Here is a 26,175-nt window from a genome sequence, read left to right as displayed (position 1 = left end):
TAAATCTTTTTTTTTAAATAGTCTTCCTCCTTCAGGAAGCTGAATTTCCTTAGCAATACATATGCCTAATCTGAAAATACTGATCCCAGGGTAGACAAAAAGTGCATTTTTCTTTACATTTTTATACGTTACTGTATCATGTTATGTGTAAGGCTTTCATTCATTAAGAGTCCTACATTTCCAACAAAATAGACCACTTGTTCATTATAATTTATTCCACTATGAAACTGAAGATTGCATACATGGGGTTCTCAAATGGTCTCCCATCACGGCATTGACAAGACCCAGAGTAGCTTAGATTTCATTAAGAGCCTTCAGACAATGCCCATGAATAACCATGATCCTGGAGCAGATTTCAGATCTCTACATGCTGTACAAAACAATTCAGTCCCATGTTGCTTAAAAGCATGTTGTATGTACTTTTTCACATAAAGAAGATTGTATGTTCACCTAGTCCTTCCCAAATTAACAAGACCAGGCAGTTCTATACCATCATTACATTTGTTAATACAGACGGATTGATCAAAGTTCAGTATGGGTATGGCTTCCTGCCATAAATAGTAAACACATTTGCTGATGTGTATCGGTCATACTTGTTTTGTTTATCATGGAATCAGAGACCTGCTTGTCCAGATCCTCTGTGACTTTTGACGGAGTATAGTTTTCAACCACTTTTCTAAGCTGCTCTTGCAGGCTAACAGCACAATTTTAAAAAAGTCACACCCCATTGCACCGGCAAAAAAATGGGGAAATAAAACATGGTTATTTGAAGTTTCACGATTCCATGCAGAGAAGTTAGCAGCACATTCACATATGATTGTCTTTTTTTGTATGCTGATTTTCCAAGGAAGCAACTTTCCAACCAATACCCTAAATCTTACATGTATAAGAGATATTTGAATGTAATATTTATTTGGTGACTTTACAAGTGTAAGTCATTTACAAAAAAATAACAAACAAATGTAATTCTCAGTGCAGCTTCAAATATCTGAAAACAGGAAACAATCTGTGATGATTTGGAATGCTAGTATCAGACAGCACATGCTTAATTCTTAATTGTTTTCCAGAGACAGAAGTGTCAGTGTACATAGAGCCACACAAATAAAAACCCTTTTGAAAAACATGATACAATTACAGATGAGAGGGATACTTCAATAGAAAACTCAAGAACTCAAAAATGCTTTGTCTCCTTCCTTCCTCTCTCTCTCTCTCTGTAAGCAGCTGACTTTCTAAACTGAACATAATGGAAAGATTAAAATTATCACTGAATCTTGTCAATTAACTGACCTCAGAACACAATCTTAACATACCTGTGCTATACAATTAATTTTGTAAATCTGAAATAGTACTATTACAGTTACACATTCGCTTCAGTAGCTCCTAGGAACAGTAGGACAACTGAGAACAGTGGACTGGTGCAGATTGCCTCCTCTTCCTGCAGCCTCTAGCATCATCTCCCACTCTTCTAAAGGGTCTCATAATTCTCTGGAACAGTGTGGAATGTGATACTGGAGGAGAAGGAAATTCACCAACAGTAGCATCCTCTGGGCAAAACCCCATTCAGGAGAGGTTTCTACTGATGGGAGCAAAGTGTGGATCCAACCCAGTATATGCAGTTTGCTAAGCACTCAAATAGAAACAGCTCTTAAAATAGAGCTGAAAAAGTAACAAAACTGCAGGTGGATGCTTTGTGCCGCAGCATAAGCCCAAAAGCATCTTTTGAAGCGTAAGTTACTGTTTCCAATTCAGTTGGACCCTTTCAATTAAACTTCACCCCAACAAGGTCCGATACCTATTTCTACAACAATTCTAGCACACATACTAACCTGCCGAATCCAAGACCAGTGTTGGCAGTGTCCTTAACAGAGACAATTTTGCTCTCCTGAAAAACGTTTTGACAAATAGGCTTTTTCTAGTGACTTTCAAATTAAGACAAGGGAAAGGAAAAGTTGCTTTTGGGGACACGGGGCTACTGAAAAATGGTAGTAAACTGCAAAAGATCTTAAAAGTAGTTCTCTAAACCATGCACTAGAACACAGCAGATTGAGAACTTCGGTTTCTGTATAGCTGCCACTGTCCTATTAAATGAAGCAGAAACTGTAAACGGGAAGAAAGAAAATTATTAAGCTTCACCCACAATTGCCTTAAAAATCCCTATTATTCAACAACTTTGCAAATAATGTGTTCTTTGCAAAAATAAAATCAAGTGAGGGATTCATTGCATATAAAAATTACACAGCATTATTAATTTTTAAAATCAACATAATAAGCAGTAGTAAAACATCCTGTAGATAGAGCCAGTCATTCACAACATCCACCCTCAAAACATGAGTCAAAACGGTTTTTATTTGCATGGCCAAAATAATATTTGATCCCCTTGCAACTCTTTTAACCTCCCTCTAACAATTATTTGCTGCAGGGGGAACAAACTGCTTACTCTGTTGGACAGCCACTCCAGCAACACCTAAACATTTAACAGATAATTACAACACCATGGACCAAAAAAAATAAAAAATCCCAAAAAACCACCCCCAGATTAACTTCCACCATTCAACACACTGCAACAGTGTCTTTAGGACTAGGTCGAAGGGGGCAGCTTTACTTTTAAAAAGGTCATTTCCCTCCAATTCTTTCTTTACAATGTTGGTGGTTTCAATCCATATTTCTTTGCAACTTCTGTCTGGGCATAGGCAGCATCACAGAGTGAGTAGAGGTGAGCCATTTCCATCTCAGATTTGGCTAGGTTAATAGCTTTATTGAACATTTCAATGGCTTTATCCAGATTGCCTCTGAAATAAAGGGGAAAGGTTGCATTAATATAAAGGAAATAAAGCTTGATATGACAAGAGAAAAGCCCATTCTAAAACCAGAGACTAAAAATAATCCAAGGACAATGCCTGGGTTAGAGCTGCATTCTGAAAGCTGAACTTTCCTCCTTAGCAGTCACCAGTATTGTTATGGATATACAAGTCCTTTATCAAATATCATAAATTAAAGCTTAGCAGTTACATGTGGATGTTAAAAGAATGTATGGTGCAAGTAGATGAATAGGTACCACTACAGTGGGAAGGTAAATGGCGTTTCCGTGTGCTGCTCTGGTTTGCCAGAAGCGGCTTTGTCATGCTGGCCACATGACCTGGAAGCTATACGCCGGCTCCCTCGGCCAATCATGCGAGATGAGCGCGCAACCCCAGAGTCGGTCACGACTGGACCTCATGGTCAGGGGTCCCTTTACCCTTTACCTGTATGTATGTATGTATGTACTGTAAATATGACTCTGCTTCCGTAATTCCTGCATTGCCTACAACACTTTTTGCAGTTTAGGCAACATCTGTTGGGGCCCACATCCAGACCTATATGCTATGAGCAGTCATAACTCCAAGGCTGCAATCCTAGGCCCACTTCCCTAGCGCAAGTTCCATTGAATTCAGTGGGACTTAAAGTAGCTTACATATAACTACCCTGCAATTGGGTGTGGGTGGATGTACACATATCTCTCTGTGTGTCACAGACAGACACAGATACACACTGCACTATTACCGTATATTCCGGCGTATAAGACAACTGGGTGTATAAGACGACCCCCAACTTTTCCAGTTAAAATATAGTTTGGGATATATTCTCCATATAAGAAATATGACCCGGTGTATAAGACGACCCCCTGACTTTTGAGAAGACTTTCCTGGGTTAAAAAGTACTCTTATACGCAGGAATATATAGTATATACTGCATCATGGTGCTTCAAATGTCAGTGAGACCACATTGTTCTCTACTACAGAACTGGCCCAGGGTTATAGTGGTTTTGTCCGAGGTTGGTTTCCAGCCAGGAAGCTTTTCAAAGTTTAGTACCGTAGCATGGAATGCATAATAGCTGCTTGTCTGTTGACAAGCTGTAATTGTAATTGCACCAATATGATAGTATGGTAGAGGAGAGCTGATACTGATGCCAAAAGTGCACTCCAGCTGAAGAAAAATCAACATCAGTTCTGCAAAGGAAGTTGCTAATGGCTTAAAGCACTTGTTTTCAACTAGTGCAGCATTTCTCAACCTTGGGTCCCAGATGCTGTTATTCTACCAATCCTATCATCCATAGCCAGCAGGGGCAGCAATCATGGATAATGGGAGTGGTAGTCCAACATCATCTGGAGACCCAAGGTTGTGAAAGACTGTACTAGAGGACCAGAACCTGATCCAAGGGATATTCACTTGGCACCTAGAGTACAGAAGAGGGAGACAGACAATGACGCGTATCCCTTTCCTATACCAGCAGGGTTGTAGTACTGGATCAAGCTGGTGGTTGGATCCTTAACTTCCCAAACCCCAGAGGGTCACTTTGACAAGTGTGTGGGACCATTTCCTTTGCAGACTGGCTTGACAGTGTCAGGGGACAGATAATTATTATGTGTGCCAGAAGTTCCCCACTGATGTGCTATAGGGCTATCTGCTTCCAACAGTCTTGAAGGAAGAAATCTGATGACAGTAATGTAGCATTCTAGACTCCCAAACTGGAAAAAATATGGTACTTACCTTTGCACTTCAATTGTCCCCATAGTTTCATATGCAAAGTCACATTTGTTATCAATTTCAATGGCTTTGCTTATAAGTTCCAAACCTTTATCTAAATCCTGCTTCCACTGAAGTTGAAGTAAACTGCAATAAAAACAATTGCAGGCCTAAGTGAATTGTATGAAAACAACAGACCTAACATGGTAGCATTCTAAGAAAGAAAATACAGTCTGAAAAAGTAAAGAGCCCTGCAGTCAAGTAGGCTCTGGATCCAAGTCAGATGTAGTCATTTACATATACAGTGGTATGTTGGTTTGCAAACAGTCTGGTCTACATACGTTTTGGATTACAAACACGTCAAACCCGGATGTGCGTGTCCCAGTTTGCAAACTTTTGGGGGATTACATCCCTTTTTCTTTTTTTTGGATTACAGACAAAAGAAATTTGGAGTCCCCGTTGCTGAAAGCACGCCTTGGGTTACAACCTGTTTTGGTTTACAAACGGACTCCTGGAACGGATTATGGTTGTAAACCAAGGTACCACTGTATACCTTTTGTGACTATATGATTGACAAAATAGAGGCTGGATTCTATTTAATCCTATAAACAGATACCTATTTATAAATTAATGATTATAGCTTGAATCCAGTGTGTCCCTACCACGAGGCTCCAATTAGAATAAATCAGTTTTCAGCCCTCTCTGCAATCCCCCACACGTTTCAAGAATTTGTTGTTGTTGTTTAGTCGTTTAGTCGTGTCCGACTCTTCGTGACCCCATGGACCATAGCACGCCAGGCACTCCTGTCTTGCACTGCCTCCCACAGTTTGGTCAAACTCATGTTCATAGCTTCGAGAACACTGTCCAACCATCTTGTCCTCTATCGTCCCCTTCTCCTAGTGCCCTCAATCTTTCCCAACATCAGGGTCTTTTCCAAGGATTCTTCTCTTCTCATGAGGTGGCCAAAGTATTGGAGCCTCAGCTTCACGATCTGTCCTTCCAGGGAGCACTCAGGGCTGATTTCCTTAAGAATGGATATGTTTGATCTTCTTGCAGTCCATGGGACTCTCAAGAGTCTCCTCCAGCACCATAATTCAAAAGCATCAATTCTTCGTTTCAAGAATAGAGGGGGGAAATAAAACTAGCAACGACGATTATTTCACTTCTTCTACTGGGAGCATCCCATAAGCAGAGCTCTGTTCATGGGAACTTTGGATCCAACCCAATAATATTACTGTACCTTTAAAACATTTTAATGTTACATTATTACCACCAATAAAGTGAGCTTTCCAGAAAATTATGAATTTTCCCAAAAAAATGTTTACAGCTGCCCTTAAATGCTGGAGAGCTGATTTAGCATGTTTAACTTTCATTTAGTAAAACAAAATTATAAGAAGCATGTCTTAATAATTTAATATATTGCATAAATATCTGAGTAGATTTTCCAGTAGCAATGAACTGAAATATGTGATTAGGAAAAAATGGAAGTCCAAGTAGTGTGATTTTAATTCAGTATTCAAACAAACTCAAAGTATCACTTGGAATTTTTTATTGAAATGAGTATGTGTATCAATACTTTTAAAATACACATAACTACTCAAAAACATACTGTATTTGATTTCAGTGGAAGGGTTGGATGTGGAGGCACTGTTAACATATTTATTTTAGTATGCCTGAAAAGTTGCACATATATTCATCATGTCACTACTACTGCATAAAACTAAGTGGAACATTTTAACAAAGATAACATAGTGGAAATTTTTCCAAGCCACATTCATTTACTAGGGAAGGATTTTATCCCTCTGTCACCCACCTGATGGAAAGGCTTCCATCAGTGTAATGGAGAACAAAGCAGTTTTCAGTGATTCTCCTCCCTCCAATATAACCTGTTTAAGAGTCTCTTAACCTTCTGGACCATAGGCTAGAGCACAAGAGGTACAGGTCATCCAAAATTGCTTCAATCCCCATTTTGTTAACAGAAGCTTTACCATCAGTTGAGCGACAGAACTGGATACAACTCAATATCTTTTTAGACAGATTATTTCAGATCTAAAATTTAGGAGAAGTTTTCACAGACACAATAAATCACATAAGTGGACCTGCAGATAAGTCATAAATGTAGCAAGCAAGTATAGTACTTACCCTTTATGAACATAAGTAGTAGCATTATCTGGCTCAAGATCAATACATTTATCGTACATTTCATCAGCTTTGCCAAATTGCTGCTGATCTGTTAATGCCTGTATGAATAAACATAATTGAATAATGAAAGAAGATGTAGTTTAAAGACTAAGTTCAGATTCTCATATACCTCTCAAAAATAAGTGGAATATACTAGCCCAATCTGTTAGCACATGAAGTATTAAGAAGTATTATTTATTGAGTTGGTTCATAATAGACAATTTTTTCACAAATGAAGAGTAACATATACCTGGGCATATAGTGCATAGCCTTCAGCACACCTCGGGAATTTTTTAATAACGTCTTCGAAGCCTTTCATTGCCGACTGTACTTGTAAAGCGTTATTTCCAGTATAGGCTTGACGATACTGTTAAAAAAAAGTGACTATGTAAAAAATAAAAACATGACAGAAAACTAATTTATTGTCATCTAACCTCCCAGCAATAACTAATACATTCTGAAATGTAAACCATCAACTTCCTGAAAGCGAAACAGTATTTTGACAAAATATGTGACTGCTTGACAGTAAAATCCTAATAAAACCCCATATACTCACCAATGCAAAGCATTTCTGTGCTTGTGCCAAGGCAGAATCTGGCCGCAAACGGATACATTCATCAAAATCTTCTACAGCATCTTCAACTTGGTCAAGCAGAATTTTTAGCTAACACAAAGAAAGAAGTATGAGCAAAGCTCTGCATGCTATACAAGGAAAAGTCAATGCCACTGATAGAAATACAGTGGTACCTCGGTTTATGAACACAATTGGTTCCGGAAGTCTGTTCATAAACTGAAGCGTTCATAAACTGAAGCGAACTTTCCCATTGCAAGTAATGGAAAGTGGATTAATCCGTTCCAGATGGGTCTGCGGAGTACTCAACCTGAAGCGTATTTAACCCGAAGCATGGGTGTAATTGGTTCCGGAAGCCTGTTCATAAACTGAAGCGAACTTTCCCATTGAAAGTAATGGAAAGTGAATTAATCCGTTCCAGATGGATCCGCGGCGTTCGTAAACCGAAAATTCATAAACCGAGGTGTTCATAAACCGAGGTTCCACTGTATCAGAAAAAAATCATTCCACACTCTTAATTACCAGGGAAGATAGGCCTACCCCAATTAGAAAATATTTTTTGCATGGGTAATTTCTAACCAGCTGCCTAGCAAGTTTAGCATCCGTCCCCATTTAACACTAATCTTGCACTTCTCTCCAGTTGCTTACTTATTAGCAGTTAAGAGATATTTAAGAACTACTCAAATCTCAATGCACAGTTGTCAATCTCTCACTCTCTCTAATATTCTGTAACATTATACTCTATTTATCTAGATGTTACAGAGTATCTGATTTCAAAGGGGAAATAATCAAAATAGCTCCTACCTACTAGGAACTATCCCTGAATTATCACTTTACATTCTACTATTTTAATACAGTATTATATAGATCAGGATCCCCAAACTCAGCCCTCCAGATATTTTGGGACTACAACTCCCATAATCCCTAACTAACAGGACCACTGGTCAGGGATGATGGGAATTGTAGTCCCAAAACATCTGGAGGGCCACGTTTGGGGATGCCTGATATAGATATTTGTATTGGTATGTATGCCACCCTGGAATGCCTTTGTGGATGAAGATATGGGTAGGAAATATAATAATAAGTAAAATAAATACCTGCCCTCTGTGATGGTATACATCTGCATTCTGAGGATCAATATCGGCAGCCATATTAAAATCTTGGGTGGAGAGCAGAGGTTGTTGTTGTTGCATATACATACTGCCTCGCTTGATGAGAGCATTAGCACGAAGCTGTTAAAAGGAATAATGGAAATTATAGCTGCCAGCTACGAAGTCTTTTCAGAGTTTTAGGCTGCAGGAGTCATCCCACTTACCTGTACCAAGGAATTAAATGGTACAGTCAGTTCTGTATCCAGGGCAGCTGTCTACCAGCTCCATCTGGTACGGCTGAGACCCTACCTGCCCGCGGACTGTCTCGCCAGAGTGCTGCATGCTCTAGTTATCTCCCACCTGGACTACTGGAATGTGCTCTATGTGGGGCTACCTTTGAAGGTGACCCAGAAACTACAACTAATCCAGAATGCAGCAGCTAGACTGGTGACTGGGAGCGGCCACCGAGACCATATAACACCAGTCCTGAAAGACCTCCGTTGGCTCCCAGTATGTTTCTGAGCACAATTCTAAGTGTTGGTGCTGACCTTTAAAGCCCTAAATGGCTTCAGTCCAGTATACCTGAAGGAGCGTCTCCACCTCCATCATTCTGCCTGGACACTGAGGTCCAGCGCCGAGGGCCTTCTGGTGGTTCCCTCACTGCGAGAAGCAAAGCTACAGGGAACCAGGCAGAGGGCCTTCTCGGTAGTGGCGCCCGGCCTGTGGAATGCTCTCCCATCAGAGATCAAAGAGATAAACAACTACCAGAAAGGGAAGTTTTTAATGTGTGACATTTTAATGTATTTTAATATTTGTTGGAAGCCGCCCAGAGTGGCTGGGGAAACCCAGCCGGATGGGCGGGGTACAAATAAATTATTATTATTATTACTACTATTATTTACTTCTGAGTAGACCTAATTAGGACTGCAGCCCAAGTTCTGATAGCATAGTTTTGATCAATCAGTCATGGAGCCCTATACTTGGGTAGTATTTGCAATCTGAACATGATACTGAACAGAATTACTACCGTTTAAACTGTTAAGAACCCCCAAACAAGCCTTAAAGCAGGCCATGACACAGTTACAGGAAAACAAATACCCTAGATCCGAAGAACTGAATTGGGTGCCCAGCTAAAACTGGATTCTGTGTTCTCCATCCCTCCCAAGATAACTCAAGGCTAGTCATATTATGCGGATATCCCCACAGTAGAGGATTGGAGGGTAAAAATGGTTGAATATATAGAGCTGGCCAAATTTACTGGGAAGTTAAGGGAACAAAGAGATCAAAAAGTACAATCAGAGTGGAGTAAATTTGTGGAATATCTGGAAACGTATTGTAAGACTCTAAAGACACTAACAGGTCTGAAATAATACCTACAACAGGAATTAGAGAGTTAAATATAAATTATGGATAAAGAAGGGGACTGATGAAAATAAGATAAAAGAAAAGCGCAAAATGTAAGAGATAAACTGTAAAACTAAACGTGAAGTGAAAGGGAAGCTGGGTTCGGCAGAACTAAAATTGGGTATGAAGGTAGGGGGGAATGGGACCATTTAAACATTTGTTTGGTGATGGCTTATGTATTGTATTTGGCTTAACTTTGCATCTTATAAATTTATGGTTATGTGTATGTCAGAAAAAACAATAAAAAATTATTTTTTTAAAAAAGGCTAGTCATATTATGCTGAAGACCCAGGCCCCCTTGTCATGATCTGCTATTTCTCTTACTCCTTCTGCAATTTAAGTTTCATATATAGTACAGGCATGGGGAACCTTTGGACCTCCAGATGTTGCTGAACTAAAACTCTCATAAGCTCCAGCAAGCAAAGCTGGGAGCTGTAGTTCAGAAACATCAGGAGGGCCAAAGGTGCCACATGTCTGATATACCCTAAGGCAGTAAATACAAATGTTGGCTCATGGCCAATCAGTGGTTAATAGAACCTTTGTGAGCAGCTTGTCAGGAAATGGTTATGCAGGGTTTCACTTCCTGGTCAGGAGTCAGAAATGCTTTAGAAGTCTGAATCAAAGATACAATCTATGGCCAGGTCTCCTTGGCCAAAAAATTGAAATTTGCCCATTTCTAGGATAATTTTGCTTAATGTCTGTAACACAATGGGTGAAAGCAAATATTGGGCAGTGAGCATATAATGCCAATCCTGCGCTTGCAAGGAACTGAAGAGGAGAAAAAGCTGGCAATATGCTAAATTTTTAGTCCACCGCTTTTCTTCTATATATGCCCTCCACCCCCACCAAAGGGTAGTGGGAATTATTTTGAACATTCATTTATTGAAAAAACACTTAAGCCTACCACACTTGAACCCACACTTGAACCCTGAGGTCAGATAAGAGGCAACATAGTTACTTATATATTCTACTCAACAGCAGAATCACAGAAATAAATGGACAGAATATCACTGCTTCATCAACTGCCAAACATTTCAGGAAAATAAACACATTCATCACTCACCTTTACATTGGCATCTTCCATACCAATAACCTGATTCAGATCAGGTTTGGCAGCGTTTGCATTACCAATAAGCAGGTAGAACGTAGCTCTTAATAGTAAAGCTTCTGCCATATATTTTCCTTTAGCCTCAATTTCTTTAGTACACTCACTAATTATTTTGTCATAGTTTTCTTCTTCCATATATTTCTTTGCCTTTAAATAGCCAGAGCTGAAAATAACATGCATATTGGTCATTAATGGACAGTGAGAAATTCTTCCTAGTTCCAAAATATGGAGAATACATTTTGGGTGGTATCACTGGCCTATACATTAACTCACAAACCAATTGGTCCGAAATATCCTATTCCTCATCAATCCAGCTTTTAAATTTTCAAATATGCAAATTAATCATTTACTTGGGTGTTATCAGAACTATTTCAACAGACAGCACATATTAAAGCACACAATCAAATAACAGATAAATGTTCAAAAATGTTTCAAGAATTTATCTTAAAAAAAGGTTTCAGTAGCCCAAGTACTCTGACTTTGTAAGGTGGTGATGGCCTTGAAACTAATGGTTTGAGTAACCTCCAGTTCAGAATGTTCATGTGCCCTGACTGACTGGTTGAACCAAATGTACTGTGTGTGCGCACATGCACACCACTCTTCAATGTGTGGCTTATGGTGCCATTCCTTTGCTATCTATGACTCATCTTCAGCAAAAGTGAACACTCGAATTAACAGCATGTGCACTTGACATTCTCTTGAAACTGAACAACTGTCACTTCTCTTTTTGTATGCTCCCATATTCAAGTATCAAAAGAATAATTTCTGCTGCTCAGAAAATAAAATGTTGGTTTTATTTCAAAGACTTTAATACCAGCCTTCAACAACAAAATTCCCAGGTAGTTTGCAACCAGTCATCATTCCTAAGAGATAAAAAATATTTGATAGGGAGCTGTAATTATAGAATTGTAGAGTTGGAAGGAACCCAAGGATCATCTAGTCCAACCTCCTGCAATGTTTAGTCTCCTTTCTTGTATCTTGAATCAATTGAATCAATTGGTTCAGGTCCTACCCTCCAGAGCAGAAGAAAACAAGCTTGTTCCATCCTGCATGTGACAACCCTTTAGATATTTGAAGATGGGCTGTCACACGGAGGATGGAGCAAGCTTGTTTTCTGTAACACAGCTATCAGAAATGAAGCTAAACACAAACCTTTGTTCTAGTAATACCTGAGATTTAACCTCTAATCCCACTATTTGCACATTTATAAACCAAAGTGGTGGTGCTTAGGGTCCCATATTCCTTCCAAACGAAAGCAGCATTTGTTTTTTAAAAGCAATAAATGTTTTTGCTTATTGTTTAAATTTATACATTTTCTTTTTGCACATATGCTCAACACTCTGAAAATGATTCCCCTCCTGCACTACAAACATATTCTACAGTGCCTGAGCAGTATCAGGCAAGTTGGTAGTGTACAGAACTTAAGCAGTGTTCTAAGCAATTATTTTCCTTACAGATTTTCAAAGCTGAATATGTACAGCACCATGCATTTTACCTTTCTTATAAAGCATGCTTTAGAAACATAACGGTTTGTTCTACTTAATTCTAAGAAAATGTCACTTTCCTTACAGGTAGGTAGCCGTGTTGGTCTGAGTCGAAGCAAAATAAAAAAATTCCTTCAGTAGCACCTTAAAGACCAACTAAGTTTATATTTTGGTATGAGCTTTCGTGTGCATGCACACGAAAGCTCATACCAAAATATAAACTTAGTTGGTCTTTAAGGTGCTACTGAAGGAATTTTTTTATTTTGTCACTTTCCTTGTACTTCTTGGATCGATACCTATCTTTTTGACTCAGTAGACCACCACAGAGGGAGGTGTATACCTAATATTCCTGATGACTTAAGCCAAGGAAAGAATCATAAAAGGGATGCAAAATGTCATGCTCCCTCTCCCCAGCCTTCTTTCTTTCACTCTTTCCTCCTGCTAGCTCTAGCCATGTTAAAGTGTTATGATGGTACCAACTATAACCAGGCTTCAATTAATGCCTAACTAGGATTTGAAGATAGTAAAAAACAAATCCTGGTTAATATTAACTGTGTCTGACCCACAGTAGGGAAGCAAATATCCATTTGTCACAATGCTAATATTTTAAGCACAGTTAAAGCAACATCAGGATAATTATGTCCAGGCAAGTCCACAGATCAGTCTCCGTACCTGAGCACTGGAAAATGCACAACTTAACATCGATTTTTTTTAAAAAGATATTTGAGGAGCGGAGATCCTGGAAATTACAGGCTGGTTCCTGGTGTAATGTATTGTTAAAGATTAAATAACCAAGCATATAGGAAAAACAAGTCTTGTTGAAGTAGAACCAGGATGCCTTCTGCTAGGATAAGACCTGTCTCACTAACCTATTAAGAGTTATTTAAGAGTGTCAGGAATTATATAGATCCTCTTATGGATCAGGAATTAGTTGAGTAAAAGGAAGCAGAGAGTAGGAATAAATGGGCTGTTCTCCCAATAGAGGGATGTAGGAAGCAGAGTCCCACAAGCATCAGTATTAGGACCTGTGCTTTTTAATTTGTTCATAAACAGCCTAGTTAAGGGTGAGTAGTGAGGTGGCCAAGTTTGCTTTTGATATTAAGCTGGTCCTCACACTGGATGCAGACCCCTACTACTGGAAGAAATGTAAGCACTGGCTTTATTTAAATTTTCCTGTTTAATTAATTATATGTGATAGCACAGCAAAAGTCCATAGTTATAAAGATGTAGAACAGACAATGATGCAAACTAGAAAACCGAAAATTTACTCACTTAAGTTTATCGTTTACTTACTTTTCTTTTATGACAGAGGCTTCTCCTTCTTTATCTTTATCTTCATCAGATTTCTCTCCCCTAAGAAGTGGTTGGGAGATAATATCATCCGTGAAAGAGCTGAAGTATGATTTGATAAATTGTGGTGAAGGCATCAGAGGTTCTCTGTTCTGAAATAAGATGGATAGTGTTGGTTCAAATGCGATTTCTAATTTTTTATCAGTCAATGGCAAGTAACTAATCCAACTGCAATCAGCACACAATTTACAGTGGGGGTGGGGAAGTATTTGATTGCCTGTTAAATTTGCCCGTTTGCCCTCTGACGATGAAATGACCAGTCCATAATTTTAAAGGTAGGTTTTTGTAGGTGTGAGAGACAGGATTACAAGAGGAAACCCCCCAGAAACCCAGAAGACAAAAGTCAGAGATTGATGTGCATTATAATGAGTGAAAGAAGTATTTGATCCCCTATCAACCAGCCAGATGTCAGGCTACCTGGTATCTTCACTGTATGTAAGGAGCTGAGATTAGAAGCACCTGCTGTAAGGGAGAGGTCTTACCTGTAATCCCAGCTCATTACAGTACCTGTACAAAAGATACTGGGGGTTTTCCTGTTGTTATTTTGTCTCTCGCAAATGTACAATAAACCTACCATTAAAATTATGGACTGGTCATTTCTTCGTCAGAGGGAAAACAGGCAAATTTAACAGGGGATCAAATACTTTTTCCCCTCACTGTAATTACACTTTTAAAAAACTGATTTCCGGTTCAATCTCTAAGTGCAGTTTAAGTGCTGGTGGCAGCCTATGAAGTACTAAACAGTCTGGTCAGGATTTTTGAAGCACTATTCGTTCCTTATCAGCCTGCTCATTCTTTTCCATCTTCATGAAGACCCTTCTTCTATTCCCACAGCTAAATTAAGGGGGTGCTAATGAGGGAACTAATGAGGGTATCACTTGAGAATACTCTTTCAAGGAAAATCTGGATGAACACCATGCTGTTATTAATATTCCAGGTCAGGAGGACTCTTTTCCTGTATTATTTATATAACTGCTGATGTCTTGCTGGTTTACCATGATCACTGGTATTGTAGTTGATTCCTTGGTACTGAAACTGAAATTTAAACTATCTACAACATAATATCCTACTGAAACCAAAGTATGTGTAACATAAATAAGATGTAACTTCATTTTCCTTTCCTTCCTGTTTTTCTTATGTTTACTTTTAAATAGTAAGCTGATTAGGGTAGGAAGCTGGTTTTTGTTCTTTGTGGAGAGCCATGCATATACCAGTACATAGTTGTTTTTTGGCATGTTATGCAGAAAAAGAAGGATAAATATCGTAAAGTATCTGACTTGTGGACTTGCTGCTTCTATTGCCTGTATCGGCTACTCCCACTGTGGTTATCAGCAATCCTTACTTTCACTAGGACAAGTTTTCAAATCACTTCACACTTGCTGTAAAAACCATTAGCACAGCTTTATTCTTGTAACCACCACCAAATGGCAGGTGTGTTACTATCACAACCAATATTGAAGACATACCTTATATTTTTCTTTGGCCTTTTCTTTCCCAAGAAGTTTAAGAACTTTATCAGCTAGCAACATACTTTGCTGATTTTGAAAGCCTTCTAAAATGCACACTGCAGTGACATCTGGGGATTATGAACAGAAAAAAATGATATGAATTATGAGTTCTTTAATGCCTTAAAAAATATATAGCCAGTTGCCACAATGTACATTTTATTCTTCTGAGCAAATGGCTTATACATAACCCTCTTTGCAGCCAAGGATTTTGAAAATAAACTTATATTCTTTTGCTGAATTCAAACAACTTCTGCATCTTTAACTTCATTTAAAGTACAACATACTCACCTTCTAAACATTCTTTCTTATTGTCTAGCTTCTCATGTGCCTTTGCACGCCTGAAGAGGGCTTTTATGTATCTGGGATTTAGCTCAACTGCCTTTGTACAGTCTTGTGCTACCTCTTTCCATTTTTGCTGTAGATACAAGAATAACCAGTTACAAATAAGCTATTTTCTCAAAGGAAAAAAATTACAGGAGATTTCTACCACTTTTAACACTGCAACCTAGTATGCTTTAATAGTTTTTAGTCTGAAACAATCTTAACTTCAGATGCTGCTCTAGATTTAAGTTACCAATCCATCTATGCAAGCCTATGTGTGTTTAGTCAAGAGTTAAGTCCCAGTGTGCTCTATGCAATTCACTCCCAGGTTGATGTGTTTAGGATTGTAGAAAATGGTTACAACTACAGAGTAGTCTTACTAAAGTATTAGTAAACAGTAAACATATGAATTTTTCACTCTCAAAGTAGCATCTTGGAGACACATGTCCGGGAAAACAAAGAGCAGAAGCAGCCAGTCAAAAAGGAAATCAGGAAACTTTGCAACCCAATAAGAAAATGAGTGTGTGCATGCTAAAACAAGGTTTTTTAAAAAGAGATACAGCTGGTAGGAAGAAGTATTCAAAGCCTAGTGAACTCAAGACCTGGTACTGTACTATTTAGGCCCGAATAATGCAAATAAAAAAGAAATACTTCTAATAATAATAATAATAATAATAATTTATTATTTATACCCCGCCCATCTGGCCGGGTTCCCCCAGCCACTCTGGGCGGCTTCCAAAAAAACAGAAATTCTAAAATACAGAAATCCATCAAACATTAAAAGCTTCCCTAAACAGGGCTGCCTTGAGATGCCTTCTAAAGGTCTGGTAATTGTTCTCTTTGACCTCTAGTGGGAGGGCATTCCACAGGGTGGGTGCCACTACCGAGAAGGCCCTCTGCCTGGTTCCCTGTAACTTGGCTTCTCGTAATGAGGGAACCGCCAGAAGGCCCTCGGAGCTGGACCTCAGTGTCCGGGCAGAACGATGGGGGTGGAGACGCTCCTTCAGGTATACCGGACCGAGGCCGTTTAGGGCTTTAAAGGTCAACACCAACACTTTGAATTGTGCTCGGAAACGTACTGGGAGCCAATGTAGGTCTTTTAGGACCGGTGTTATGTGATCTCGGCGGCCGCTCCCAGTCACCAGTCTAGCTGCCGCATTCTGGATTAGTTGTAGTTTCCGGGTCACCTTCAAAGGTAGCCCCACGTAGAGCGCATTGCAGTAGTCCAAGCGAGAGATAACTAGAGCATGCACCACTCTGGAGAGACAGTCAGTGGGCAGGTAGGGACTCAGCCTGCGTACCAGATGGAGCTGATAAACAGCTGCCCTGGACACAGAGTTGACCTGTGCCTCCATGGACAGCTGTGAGTCTAAAATGACTCCCAGGCTGCGCACCTGGTCTTTCAGGGGCACAGTTACCCCATTCAGGACCAGGGAGTCCTCCACACCCGCCCGCCTCCTGTCCCCCACAAACAGTACTTCTGTCTTGTCAGGATTCAATCTCAATCTGTTAGCCGCCATCCATCCTCCAACCGCCTCCAAGCACTCACACAGGACCTTCACCGCCTTCACTGGTTCTGATTTAAAAGAGAGGTAGAGCTGGGTATCATCAGCATACTGATGGACACCCAGCCCAAACCCCCTGATGATCTCTCCCAGCGGCTGCATATAGATGTTAAAAAGCATGGGGGAGAGGACAGAACCCTGAGGCACCCCACAAGTGAGCGCCCAGGGGTCTGAACACTCATCCCCCACCACCACTTTCTGAACACGGCCCAGGAGGAAGGAGCGGAACCACTGCATGACAGTGCCCCCAGCTCCCAAGCCCTCTAGACGGTCCAGAAGGATGTTATGGTCGATGGTGTCAAAAGCCGCTGAGAGATCCAGCAGAACAAGGAAACAGCTCTTACCTTTGTCCCTAGCCCGCCGGAGATCATCGACCAGTGCGACCAAGGCAGTTTCAGTCCCATGATGAGGCCTGAATCCTGACTGGAAGGGATCCAAATGGTCCGCTTCTTCCAGGCGTGCCTGGAGTTGTTCCGCAACCACTCGCTCAATCACCTTGCCCAAGAATGGAAGATTTGAGACTGGGCGATAGTTGGCCATATTGGCCGGATCTAAAGATGGTTTTTTAAGAAGCGGTTTAATAACCGCCTCTTTCAGCGGGTCTGGGAAGGCTCCCTCATGGAGAGAAGCATTTACCAACCCGCGAAGCCCATCGCCCAGCCCTTCCTGGCTAGCTTTTATAAGCCAGGATGGGCAAGGATCAAGGAGACAGGTGGTTGGTTTCATTCGTCTAAGCAGCCTGTCCACATCCTCGGAGGTAACAGATTGAAATTGATCCCACAAAACTTGACTAGACAGGACTCTAGCACTCCCCCGCCCCGGCCCTGCTCCCACGGTGGAGTCTACCTCTTCCCGAATCTGAGCGACCTTATCTGCAAAAAACTTTGCAAAATCATTGCAGGAGATCATGTAGCCCGTACTGGGCCCGGATGGAGCAGGTGGTTCCGCTAAATTGCGAACCACCTGGAAAAGTCTCCTGCTGCTGTTTTCTGCAGATACGATGGAGACGGTGAAGAAGGTCCTCTTCGCCGTCGCCATTGCCACTTGGTAGGCTCGAAGTTGAGCTCTAGCCCGTGTCCGGTCTGATTCAAAATGAGTTTTCCGCCACCGGCGCTCTAGCCGTCTCAACGACTGTTTCATTGCCCTCAGCGCCGGGGAAAACCACGGGGCTGTCCGGGCTCCATGCAATCTGAGAGGGCGCTTCGGAGCCAGACAGTCAATAGCGCTGGTTAACTCCGCATTCCAGCGGGCCACCAGGGAATCAGCTGAAAGGCCATCGACATGGGATAAAACATCCCCTACCACTCTTTGGAAGCCAATTGGATCCATTAAGTAGCGGGGGCGGACCATCCGAATCGGTCCCACCTCCCTGCAGAGGGAAAGGGTTGCGGAGAAGTCCAGTTGCACCAGAAAGTGATCTGACCATGGCACTTCTTTTGTTTCGCTTTTACTTAATGTCAGATCACCAACATCCATAGAGGTAAACACCAAGTCCAAGGCATGTCCGCGGCTATGAGTTGGGCCAGACTTATTCAGGGACAGCCCCATGGTGGCCATGCTTTCCACGAAGTCCCGAGCAGCTCCTTGTAAGGTCGTGTCGGCATGGATGTTAAAATCCCCTAAGACAACCAAGCTAGGTGTCTCCAGGAGCACATCCGACACGACCTGAAGCAGCTCGGGCAGGGAATCCTTGGTGCAGCGGGGAGGTCGGTACACCAAAAGGAATCCTGTACTGCCTCTATTGCCCAACTTCCAGAACATGCACTCAGAGAACTGGGTCTTCCCAATAGGACGCCTGGTGCAAACTAATGACTTCCTAAAAATCACTGCAACCCCCCCTCCCCGCCCAGATGGCCTGGGTTGCTGTGCATAAGAGAAACCTGGTGGGCAAGCAGCGCCAAGAACGGGCCCATCGGCTTCCTCCAACCAGGTCTCTGTCACACATGCCAGGTCAAATCCTCCATCCACAATCAGGTCGTGAATGGCGGTGGTCTTATTCATCATCGACCTGGCATTGCACAGCAGCACCTTCAGGTCATGTGGGTATCCCTTGCCTATTCCAATATCCGTCCGGTCAGGACCAGACCTGGAGGCAGGGATAGTCCTCAGACAACGACTAAGTCTGCCTCCTCGGTAATGACATGGTCTGGTCTTAGCGTAACTCCTCCTCCTACCCGTGACCACTGAGATCGGTTGTTCCAGTGCACACACCCCTGTGGAATCTGCCCCAGCCATTTTGCTTGCTGGGACCCCCTCCCGGGCAGCCCTGACCCCTCCCCTTAAAAACAAAATAAAACCTCTGTAAAAAACAGCAAAGAACTCAACAAAAGAAGAACACAAAAAAGACAATAAAACAATAAAACCAAAAACAATAAAAATTACAAACACACTAAAATTTAACAGATTCCCACACCCAACTAAAAATCCCTCCCACCTCCCACCCCAAACACAATAAAACAATAAAACCAAAAACAATAAAAATTACAAATACACTAAAATTTAACAGATTCCCACACCCAACTAAAAATCCCTCCCACCTACCACCCCAAAGAAGATAAAAACATAAAAAATTCTTTAAAAAGCATTTTAAAAAGAACTCTGTGCTGTTTCAAGTTCCCCTGGGCAGCACCAGCAGCAGAGTGGCGGCAGCAGTCCTTTATGAGGCCTTCCAGGCCCCGCCCTAAACCAGGTGGAGAGAGGTAGGGACAGGGCCTGTGGGCACTCACAGCAGGAGAGAGTCCTGGGCAGCACCAGCAGCAGAGCAGCGGCAGCAGTCCTTTATGAGGCCTTCCAGGCCCCGCCCTAGACCAGGTGGAAGGAGGCAGGGACAGGGCCTGTGGGCACTCACAGCAGGAGAGAGTCCTGGGCAGCACCAGCAGCAGAGCAGCGGCAGCAGTCCTTTATGAGGCCTTCCAGGCCCCGCCCTAGGCCAGGTGGAAGGAGGCAGGGACAGGGCCTGTGGGCACTCACAGCAGGAGAGAGTCCTGGGCAGCACCAGCAGCAGAGCAGCGGCAGCAGTCCTTTATGAGGCCTTCCAGGCCCCGCCCTAGACCAGGTGGAAGGAGGCAGGGACAGGGCCTGTGGGCACTCACAGCAGGAGAGAGTCCTGGGCAGCACCAGCAGCAGAGCAGCGGCAGCAGTCCTTTATGAGGCCTTCCAGGCCCCGCCCTAGACCAGGTGGAAGGAGGCAGGGACAGGGCCTGTGGGCACTCACAGCAGGAGAGAGTCCTGGGCAGCACCAGCAGCAGAGCAGCGGCAGCAGTCCTTTATGAGGCCTTCCAGGCCCCGCCCTAGACCAGGTGGAAGGAGGCAGGGACAGGGCCTGTGGGCACTCACAGCAGGAGAGAGTCCTGGGCAGCACCAGCAGCAGAGCAGCGGCAGCAGTCCTTTATGAGGCCTTCCAGGCCCCGCCCTAGACCAGGTGGAAGGAGGCAGGGACAGGGCCTGTGGGCACTCACAGCAGGAGAGAGTCCTGGGCAGCACCAGCCATGTTTCTAAGTATTTTATTAAAGCATGTTTAATAAGCATGTTTCTAAGTATTTTATTAAAGGTAAGTTTGCTACTGCAACTAAATTTAATGCAATCCTCCCACTATGACTCTTAGAACTAAGACCACTGTGTTCCATGTGGCTTATTCCCTTGTAAATGTGTGTAGGAATGCAGCCTTGGGCAGATTTTTTGCTGGAGAGGTAAGCTTTCAAATATATTTTAATATTAATATATTCACTTGTTTGGAAGGCATTAACCAGTTTCCCAGTTTGTATTTATTATGAACCAATAGTTAACTGCTCCTTCATGGTTTGTTTCCCTACTCACATGAAGAGGATGTGTCTTAGTGCATGGAACTCATGCATATCCTGAATTCTTAAGTCAGAATTTGATCATGAAAACAAGGCCTATGTGCTGCTTCTCCCTACCAATGAATTGCAAACAGCAAGTAGCACTTGTGAATTAGAAGAATTTTAAACCTCTGCATGTGCGGAGTTCAATGCCTAGGGGGCTAGAACAAATAAAATGTCTAAACATACAAAAAAGCAGGTGAAGTCTATATTAATCATGTTTGTATTTAAAATACATACCAGTTGCTCATATGCTGCAGCTCTGTTCTGATAAAATGTAGAAAGGTCAGCATTTTTCTCAGGCGGACATAAACTGATGGCTTCAGTATAGCACTGAATGGCTTGCTCATATTTCCCAGCTTTAAAATATTTGTTGCCTTTGTTCTTTGCTGCTTGGGCTCTATCAAGAGGACTCTGGAAAAAAAGATATATTTACCATTCATACATATTTTGAAAATACAAAAGGGCGGTCTTAATAAAACTTTAAAGTCTCCAGAACCACCTTATAGAAACTGAGATATGAAAGCTAGGAGCTAAACGCCACCTTAAACCTAGGTTATGGGCGCAACAATGGAATGCCTAGGCACATTTTTTAATAACAGTGTGGTGTAGTGGTTAAAAGCGGTAGACTCGTAATCTGGGGAACTGGATTCGCATCTCCGCTCCTCCACATGCAGCTGCTGGGTGACCTTGGGCTAGTCCAGGCATAGGCAACCTTGGCTCTCCAGATGTTTTGGAACTACAACTCCCATGATCCCTGACCACTGGCCCTGTTAGCTAGGGATCATGGGAGTTGTAGTTCCAAAACATCTGCAGAGCCAAGGTTGCCTATGCCTGGGCTAGTCAGTCTCTCAGTCCCACCCACCTCACAGGATGTCTGTTGTGGGGGAGGAAGGGAAAGGAGATTGTTAGCCGCTTTGAGACTCCTTTGGGTAGTGATAAAGCAGGATATCAAATCCAAACGCTACTTCTTCTTCTTCTCTAACAAGAATACAAAGCTGAAAATGAATGAACTGCAGTTAAAATATTATGTTCATTTTTCACACAGTCTAGTCCTTCTCCTGCCCACCCCCTAATATTCTTAAGAGGGTCTCTTCTCCAGTCTTCAGAGTAGCTGGAGGAAGACAGGAAAATGTCCTCTTTTCCTTCCACTGCAGTTTTAATCTGAAATCTTAGGCGCAGTACAGTCCTGAGCTCAGAAACTGCTCACGCTAATGAAATTCCATAGCAAAATGTGCCTAGAAAAATGGGGGTTTTGAACACTGCTGGGTGCTGATCACAATTAAGCCTCTATTTTATAAAGGTGCTCCTTCTATAGGTAAACAAAATACAGCATTCAAAATGTGACAAAGATTTAAACATTTCCCCCACCTTTATTTAGATGAATCTATATATAGAGCATCTTCAGAAGAGGCCTATATGAATCTCAGCTACATATGGTTATAAGATGATGTGCATACAAGGCTACCACAGCTGCCAGCTGAGAGGAATGTTTAAAATATTTCCCTAGCTTATGAAATATTTGTGGTGTAGATCTTGCTACCAATTTAAACATAAACATACTCTATCACACAAAGATTATTATTTTAATAAAGAAAATAGAAGTAGAAGATAAGCCTCTTTTTATTACCAGCACAGGAAGGCAATATAGCTTACACATGTACCTCCTTTCAAGTCCAAGAGAATACACAACTTAAGAGAGAACACTGTTATGGTCACTGAACATTCTGTGATGCTTCTTGCTTGCTAATAGTTATGAATGACCATTTGATACTTGTACAACGACAGCTAACAAGACAGCCTTCATGCTTTCCTGTTGACTGGGAACCTATGACAAGCCTTTGAAAGGCAACATTATCCAACTGCAGTGGTACCTCGACTTCCGAATGACTCAACTTCCAAAGGTTTCAACTTCCGAAGTCGGCAAACTCGGAAGTCTTTTTGCCCCGCGCGCGGTCCGGCATGCGCAGAAGCGCAAAATTGCGCTTTGCGCATGCGCAAAACGGACGCTTCGACAACCAAAGACTTCGACTTACAAAGAGCGCCGCGGAACGGATCGCCTTCGTAAGTCAAGGCACCACTGTATAAAGGTGGCGCCAAGAGAAATTCAAGTCAGTTTGAACTTTAATTTGGACTCCTAGAGAGGCAGACAAGAGAGCTGAGTTTTAAGCTGGAGTTGACTAGAACTGGGTTCAGTGTCTTGGAGTTGAGTGAACTAGTTATTCTCTGGGAATCTCAGGCATGATTGGCAGCTATATTACTAGCTTGCTTGCTTCCATAATGCTTTGATTATTTTTTGTAAACTAAAAACAAGTATTTATAGGATACCATGTATCTCTAGGGTTTGTTTAGATAAAAAAGTACTTACCGTAACTCTGTAGCACTGAACCTAGACAATTCTCTGCTCAAGGAAATGAGATGTGTGTTGAGGATGTTAATATGGACTTTTTAAATGAAACTGCTCAATGTGCAATAAATGTGGTGACATAATTACATTCTCACTTGCAGCGATAACTAAGAATCACTATGAGTTTTGTTTATTTCTAAGGGGTCAATTGGAAGAACTGACTTCTTCAAAATTAATGTTTTTAAAATTAAGACTCCTAGTTCTGGGAGTATAACATATTTCATTGGTAAAATTTACATTATGGCCTCAATCCAAAGCTTTGTGGATTCCTTTGCAAACACAATGGCTTCATACATGAAGCAGGCACAGGGCTGTATTGCATGACTTAGAAAATTATGTTGCTCACAATGGAGAAACCCTACAAGCATGCAAAATATCCTTTAATTTCTACATTGAAAGAAAACACATCATAACAGAAATGTTAATTTAGACATTAGTTGCTAGCAGATGAAATCTATATTACCTGTCCAAAACTGCTCAAGTGCCATAATATAGACTTAATGTCATTTAGTCTTGCAAAGGCTGTTTGAATAGCACTTTATGATTGCTACCTTGTCTCTCAAACACAAACTCCCTAAATGAGATAATGCAGAAGAGTTGTTCATTTGTAAAGAAAACTATGGTAAAACCAAGCTGATAAAAAGGTTTGTGGTCAAAAGTAAACACTAAAGGAATGTGCATTGGTCTTCATTATTTTTTCATGTCACAAAGCTTATGAAAAAGGCCTTTGTTTTTAGGGATGGTGTCTTCTCAAGCAGAATGAGGAATTTGCTGTCATTTAATAGGCATGATCTCAGTGAAGCCAACATATGACAAAAATTGACTAGAGATATATAAAAGGACAAGTTTCCCCTTTTTCCTTACAGATCTCTAATTAAAAACTGTCTTCCAAACACCACAGGCATTTTTTTATTATTGTGCTCCAAGATCAGTACCAAAATGCCGGTGAAAAATAACTGGCACTAACCACCTATACCACAAAATGCCTCTCCAACAAAAATGCAGTGATTTTCGCTATAAGATATGAAAAGCTTGAGATTTGGAATACCTTCGGCTAGAAAAAGATTTCCAAATTCTAGGCACCTACATCATTTGTTAAGAGGGATATATGACTTGGGGACTTTTTAATATTTTCCATTCATTAATACAACAACAACAACAACAACAACAAACTAACAACAACAACAAGATACAAATGTAATTAAGCTGCCTAAACAACAGAACAGGGGTCAGCAACCTTTTTCACAACAACAACAACAACATACAAATGTAATTAAGCTGCCTAAATAGAACAGGGGTCAGCAACCTTTTTCAGCTGTGGGACGGTACACTGTGCCTCAGACCTTGTGGGGAGCCGGACTATATTTTGAAAATTCCTATGAATTTTCTATGCCCCACAAATAACCCAGAGATGCATTTTAAATAAAAGCACACATTCCACTCATGTCAAAACACCAGGCAGGCCCCACAAATCACCCAGAGATGCATTTTCAATAAAAGGACACATTCTACTCATGTCAAAACACACTGATTCCCTGACCATCCGGGGGCTGGATTGAGAAGGTGATTGGGCCGCATCTAGCCCCCGTGGGGGCCTTAGGTTTCCTACCCTTCAACAGAAGATACTTATCCTATTTCACATTAAAGAAAGGAAAAATATATAACTACTCATAAGATCAATAAGTTTTAAAAGTGCACTTTTAAAAATTGTCATCAATTATTTAACCTGATATGGAAAGTCCTAATATTCATTCTCTAATGCTTGCAAAGAGAATGCAAGCATTCCAATTTCACAGTATTTCTTTAGATAGATAAAAAAATAAAATTCCACATTGGAATCAGAATTAAGCAACTGTTCACATCATGCAGTTGGACCACACATTTTCAGGGTACAACAATGTAGGTAGAGCTACTTTGAGAGCTAGTGCACCATGTAAAAAATAAAGCCCTTACTTTAACCCATACTTTATATTCCTAATCCATGGCCTGGCATAATTGGCAATGCTTTCGTGTTAACAGCTCCCATCAAATGCAAGAGACTATATACATTTTATTCTAAGATTAGAATGACTAGATTAGAATGCTGGCAGATTCCCACTATCAAATGACTGCACTCCTTAGAAATCTCAGAGACACCACGAACTTTCATTTTTTTATCTATAGGAACATTTACTAATACAGAAATAAGATGCCTGACTACATTAAAACAAGAACTGTTTCCAATTAATGTATGTATCTCTGCCTTTCTTAACTTGCAATAATTACCTTGTAAGATTTAGACAGGGTACTAATTCCCAAACTGTGTGGTTGTAAGTGCTAAAGTGTGACTTGAAAAAAAAGGCAACAGTTTAGGAGCCGCAGACCAGGCCATGGGGAAGACCCAATGCAGCTTTAGCTGCCACTACTGTATGTGAAATGAGACACCATCCTGAGGAAGACAAAGATGCACTTGGATTTCCCCAGTTATCAGTACAGATGGCAAGAGCATGGAAATCTCTGAAGCATTCATTACCACTGCCCAGAAAGCATACCTCCATGCTCTGGACACCCTGGGCCATGAATTAATTAAGCACAAGGGAAAGCCTCCACTATGATGCACTTTGAACTGGAGCATCCTGCAGTTACAAGGTATCTTTTGAATTTAAAAAGCAATTTCCTCCTATTTTAATCAAAAGTTGCTTATGGAATCAAAAGTTTGAGAAATATTTACATAAAATTTCAAAATATAGGTCTCTAAGTCAAAGCTATTGCATTTTATTTCAAAGCAGTCTAGCTGAATCAGACCAAAGGCCCACAATAAATATATGAGAACAACAGCTTTCTCCCCACTTGTGTTCTGGAGC

General features: G+C 41.3%; 1 protein-coding gene across 1 annotated transcript in view; it reads right to left on the bottom strand.

Moving 5' to 3' along the window:
* Positions 1-197: 197 nt before the first annotated feature.
* The window catches only part of TOMM70 (translocase of outer mitochondrial membrane 70), a 29,041-nt gene continuing 3,063 nt past the window's right edge, over positions 198-26,175 (bottom strand). The window contains exons 2-12 of the mRNA XM_035115222.3: positions 21,166-21,339; positions 15,489-15,615; positions 15,159-15,268; positions 13,636-13,784; positions 10,814-11,021; positions 8,353-8,487; positions 7,241-7,348; positions 6,935-7,051; positions 6,646-6,743; positions 4,528-4,650; positions 198-2,789 (exon numbers count right to left, since the gene is read on the bottom strand). Of these exons, the coding sequence (XP_034971113.1) occupies positions 2,636-2,789; positions 4,528-4,650; positions 6,646-6,743; positions 6,935-7,051; positions 7,241-7,348; positions 8,353-8,487; positions 10,814-11,021; positions 13,636-13,784; positions 15,159-15,268; positions 15,489-15,615; positions 21,166-21,339 (1,503 nt within the window). The 3' untranslated portion in view covers positions 198-2,635. The remainder of the gene's footprint in view (positions 2,790-4,527; positions 4,651-6,645; positions 6,744-6,934; positions 7,052-7,240; positions 7,349-8,352; positions 8,488-10,813; positions 11,022-13,635; positions 13,785-15,158; positions 15,269-15,488; positions 15,616-21,165; positions 21,340-26,175) is intronic.

This window comes from Zootoca vivipara, chromosome 4 (genome assembly GCF_965207765.1).
Source record: "Zootoca vivipara chromosome 4, rZooViv2.hap1.1, whole genome shotgun sequence".
In the NCBI taxonomy this organism is placed as follows: Eukaryota; Metazoa; Chordata; class Lepidosauria; order Squamata; family Lacertidae; genus Zootoca; species Zootoca vivipara.
The sequence above is the reverse complement of the archived record's forward strand: the minus strand, read 5'-3'. Positions and strand labels throughout refer to the sequence as shown.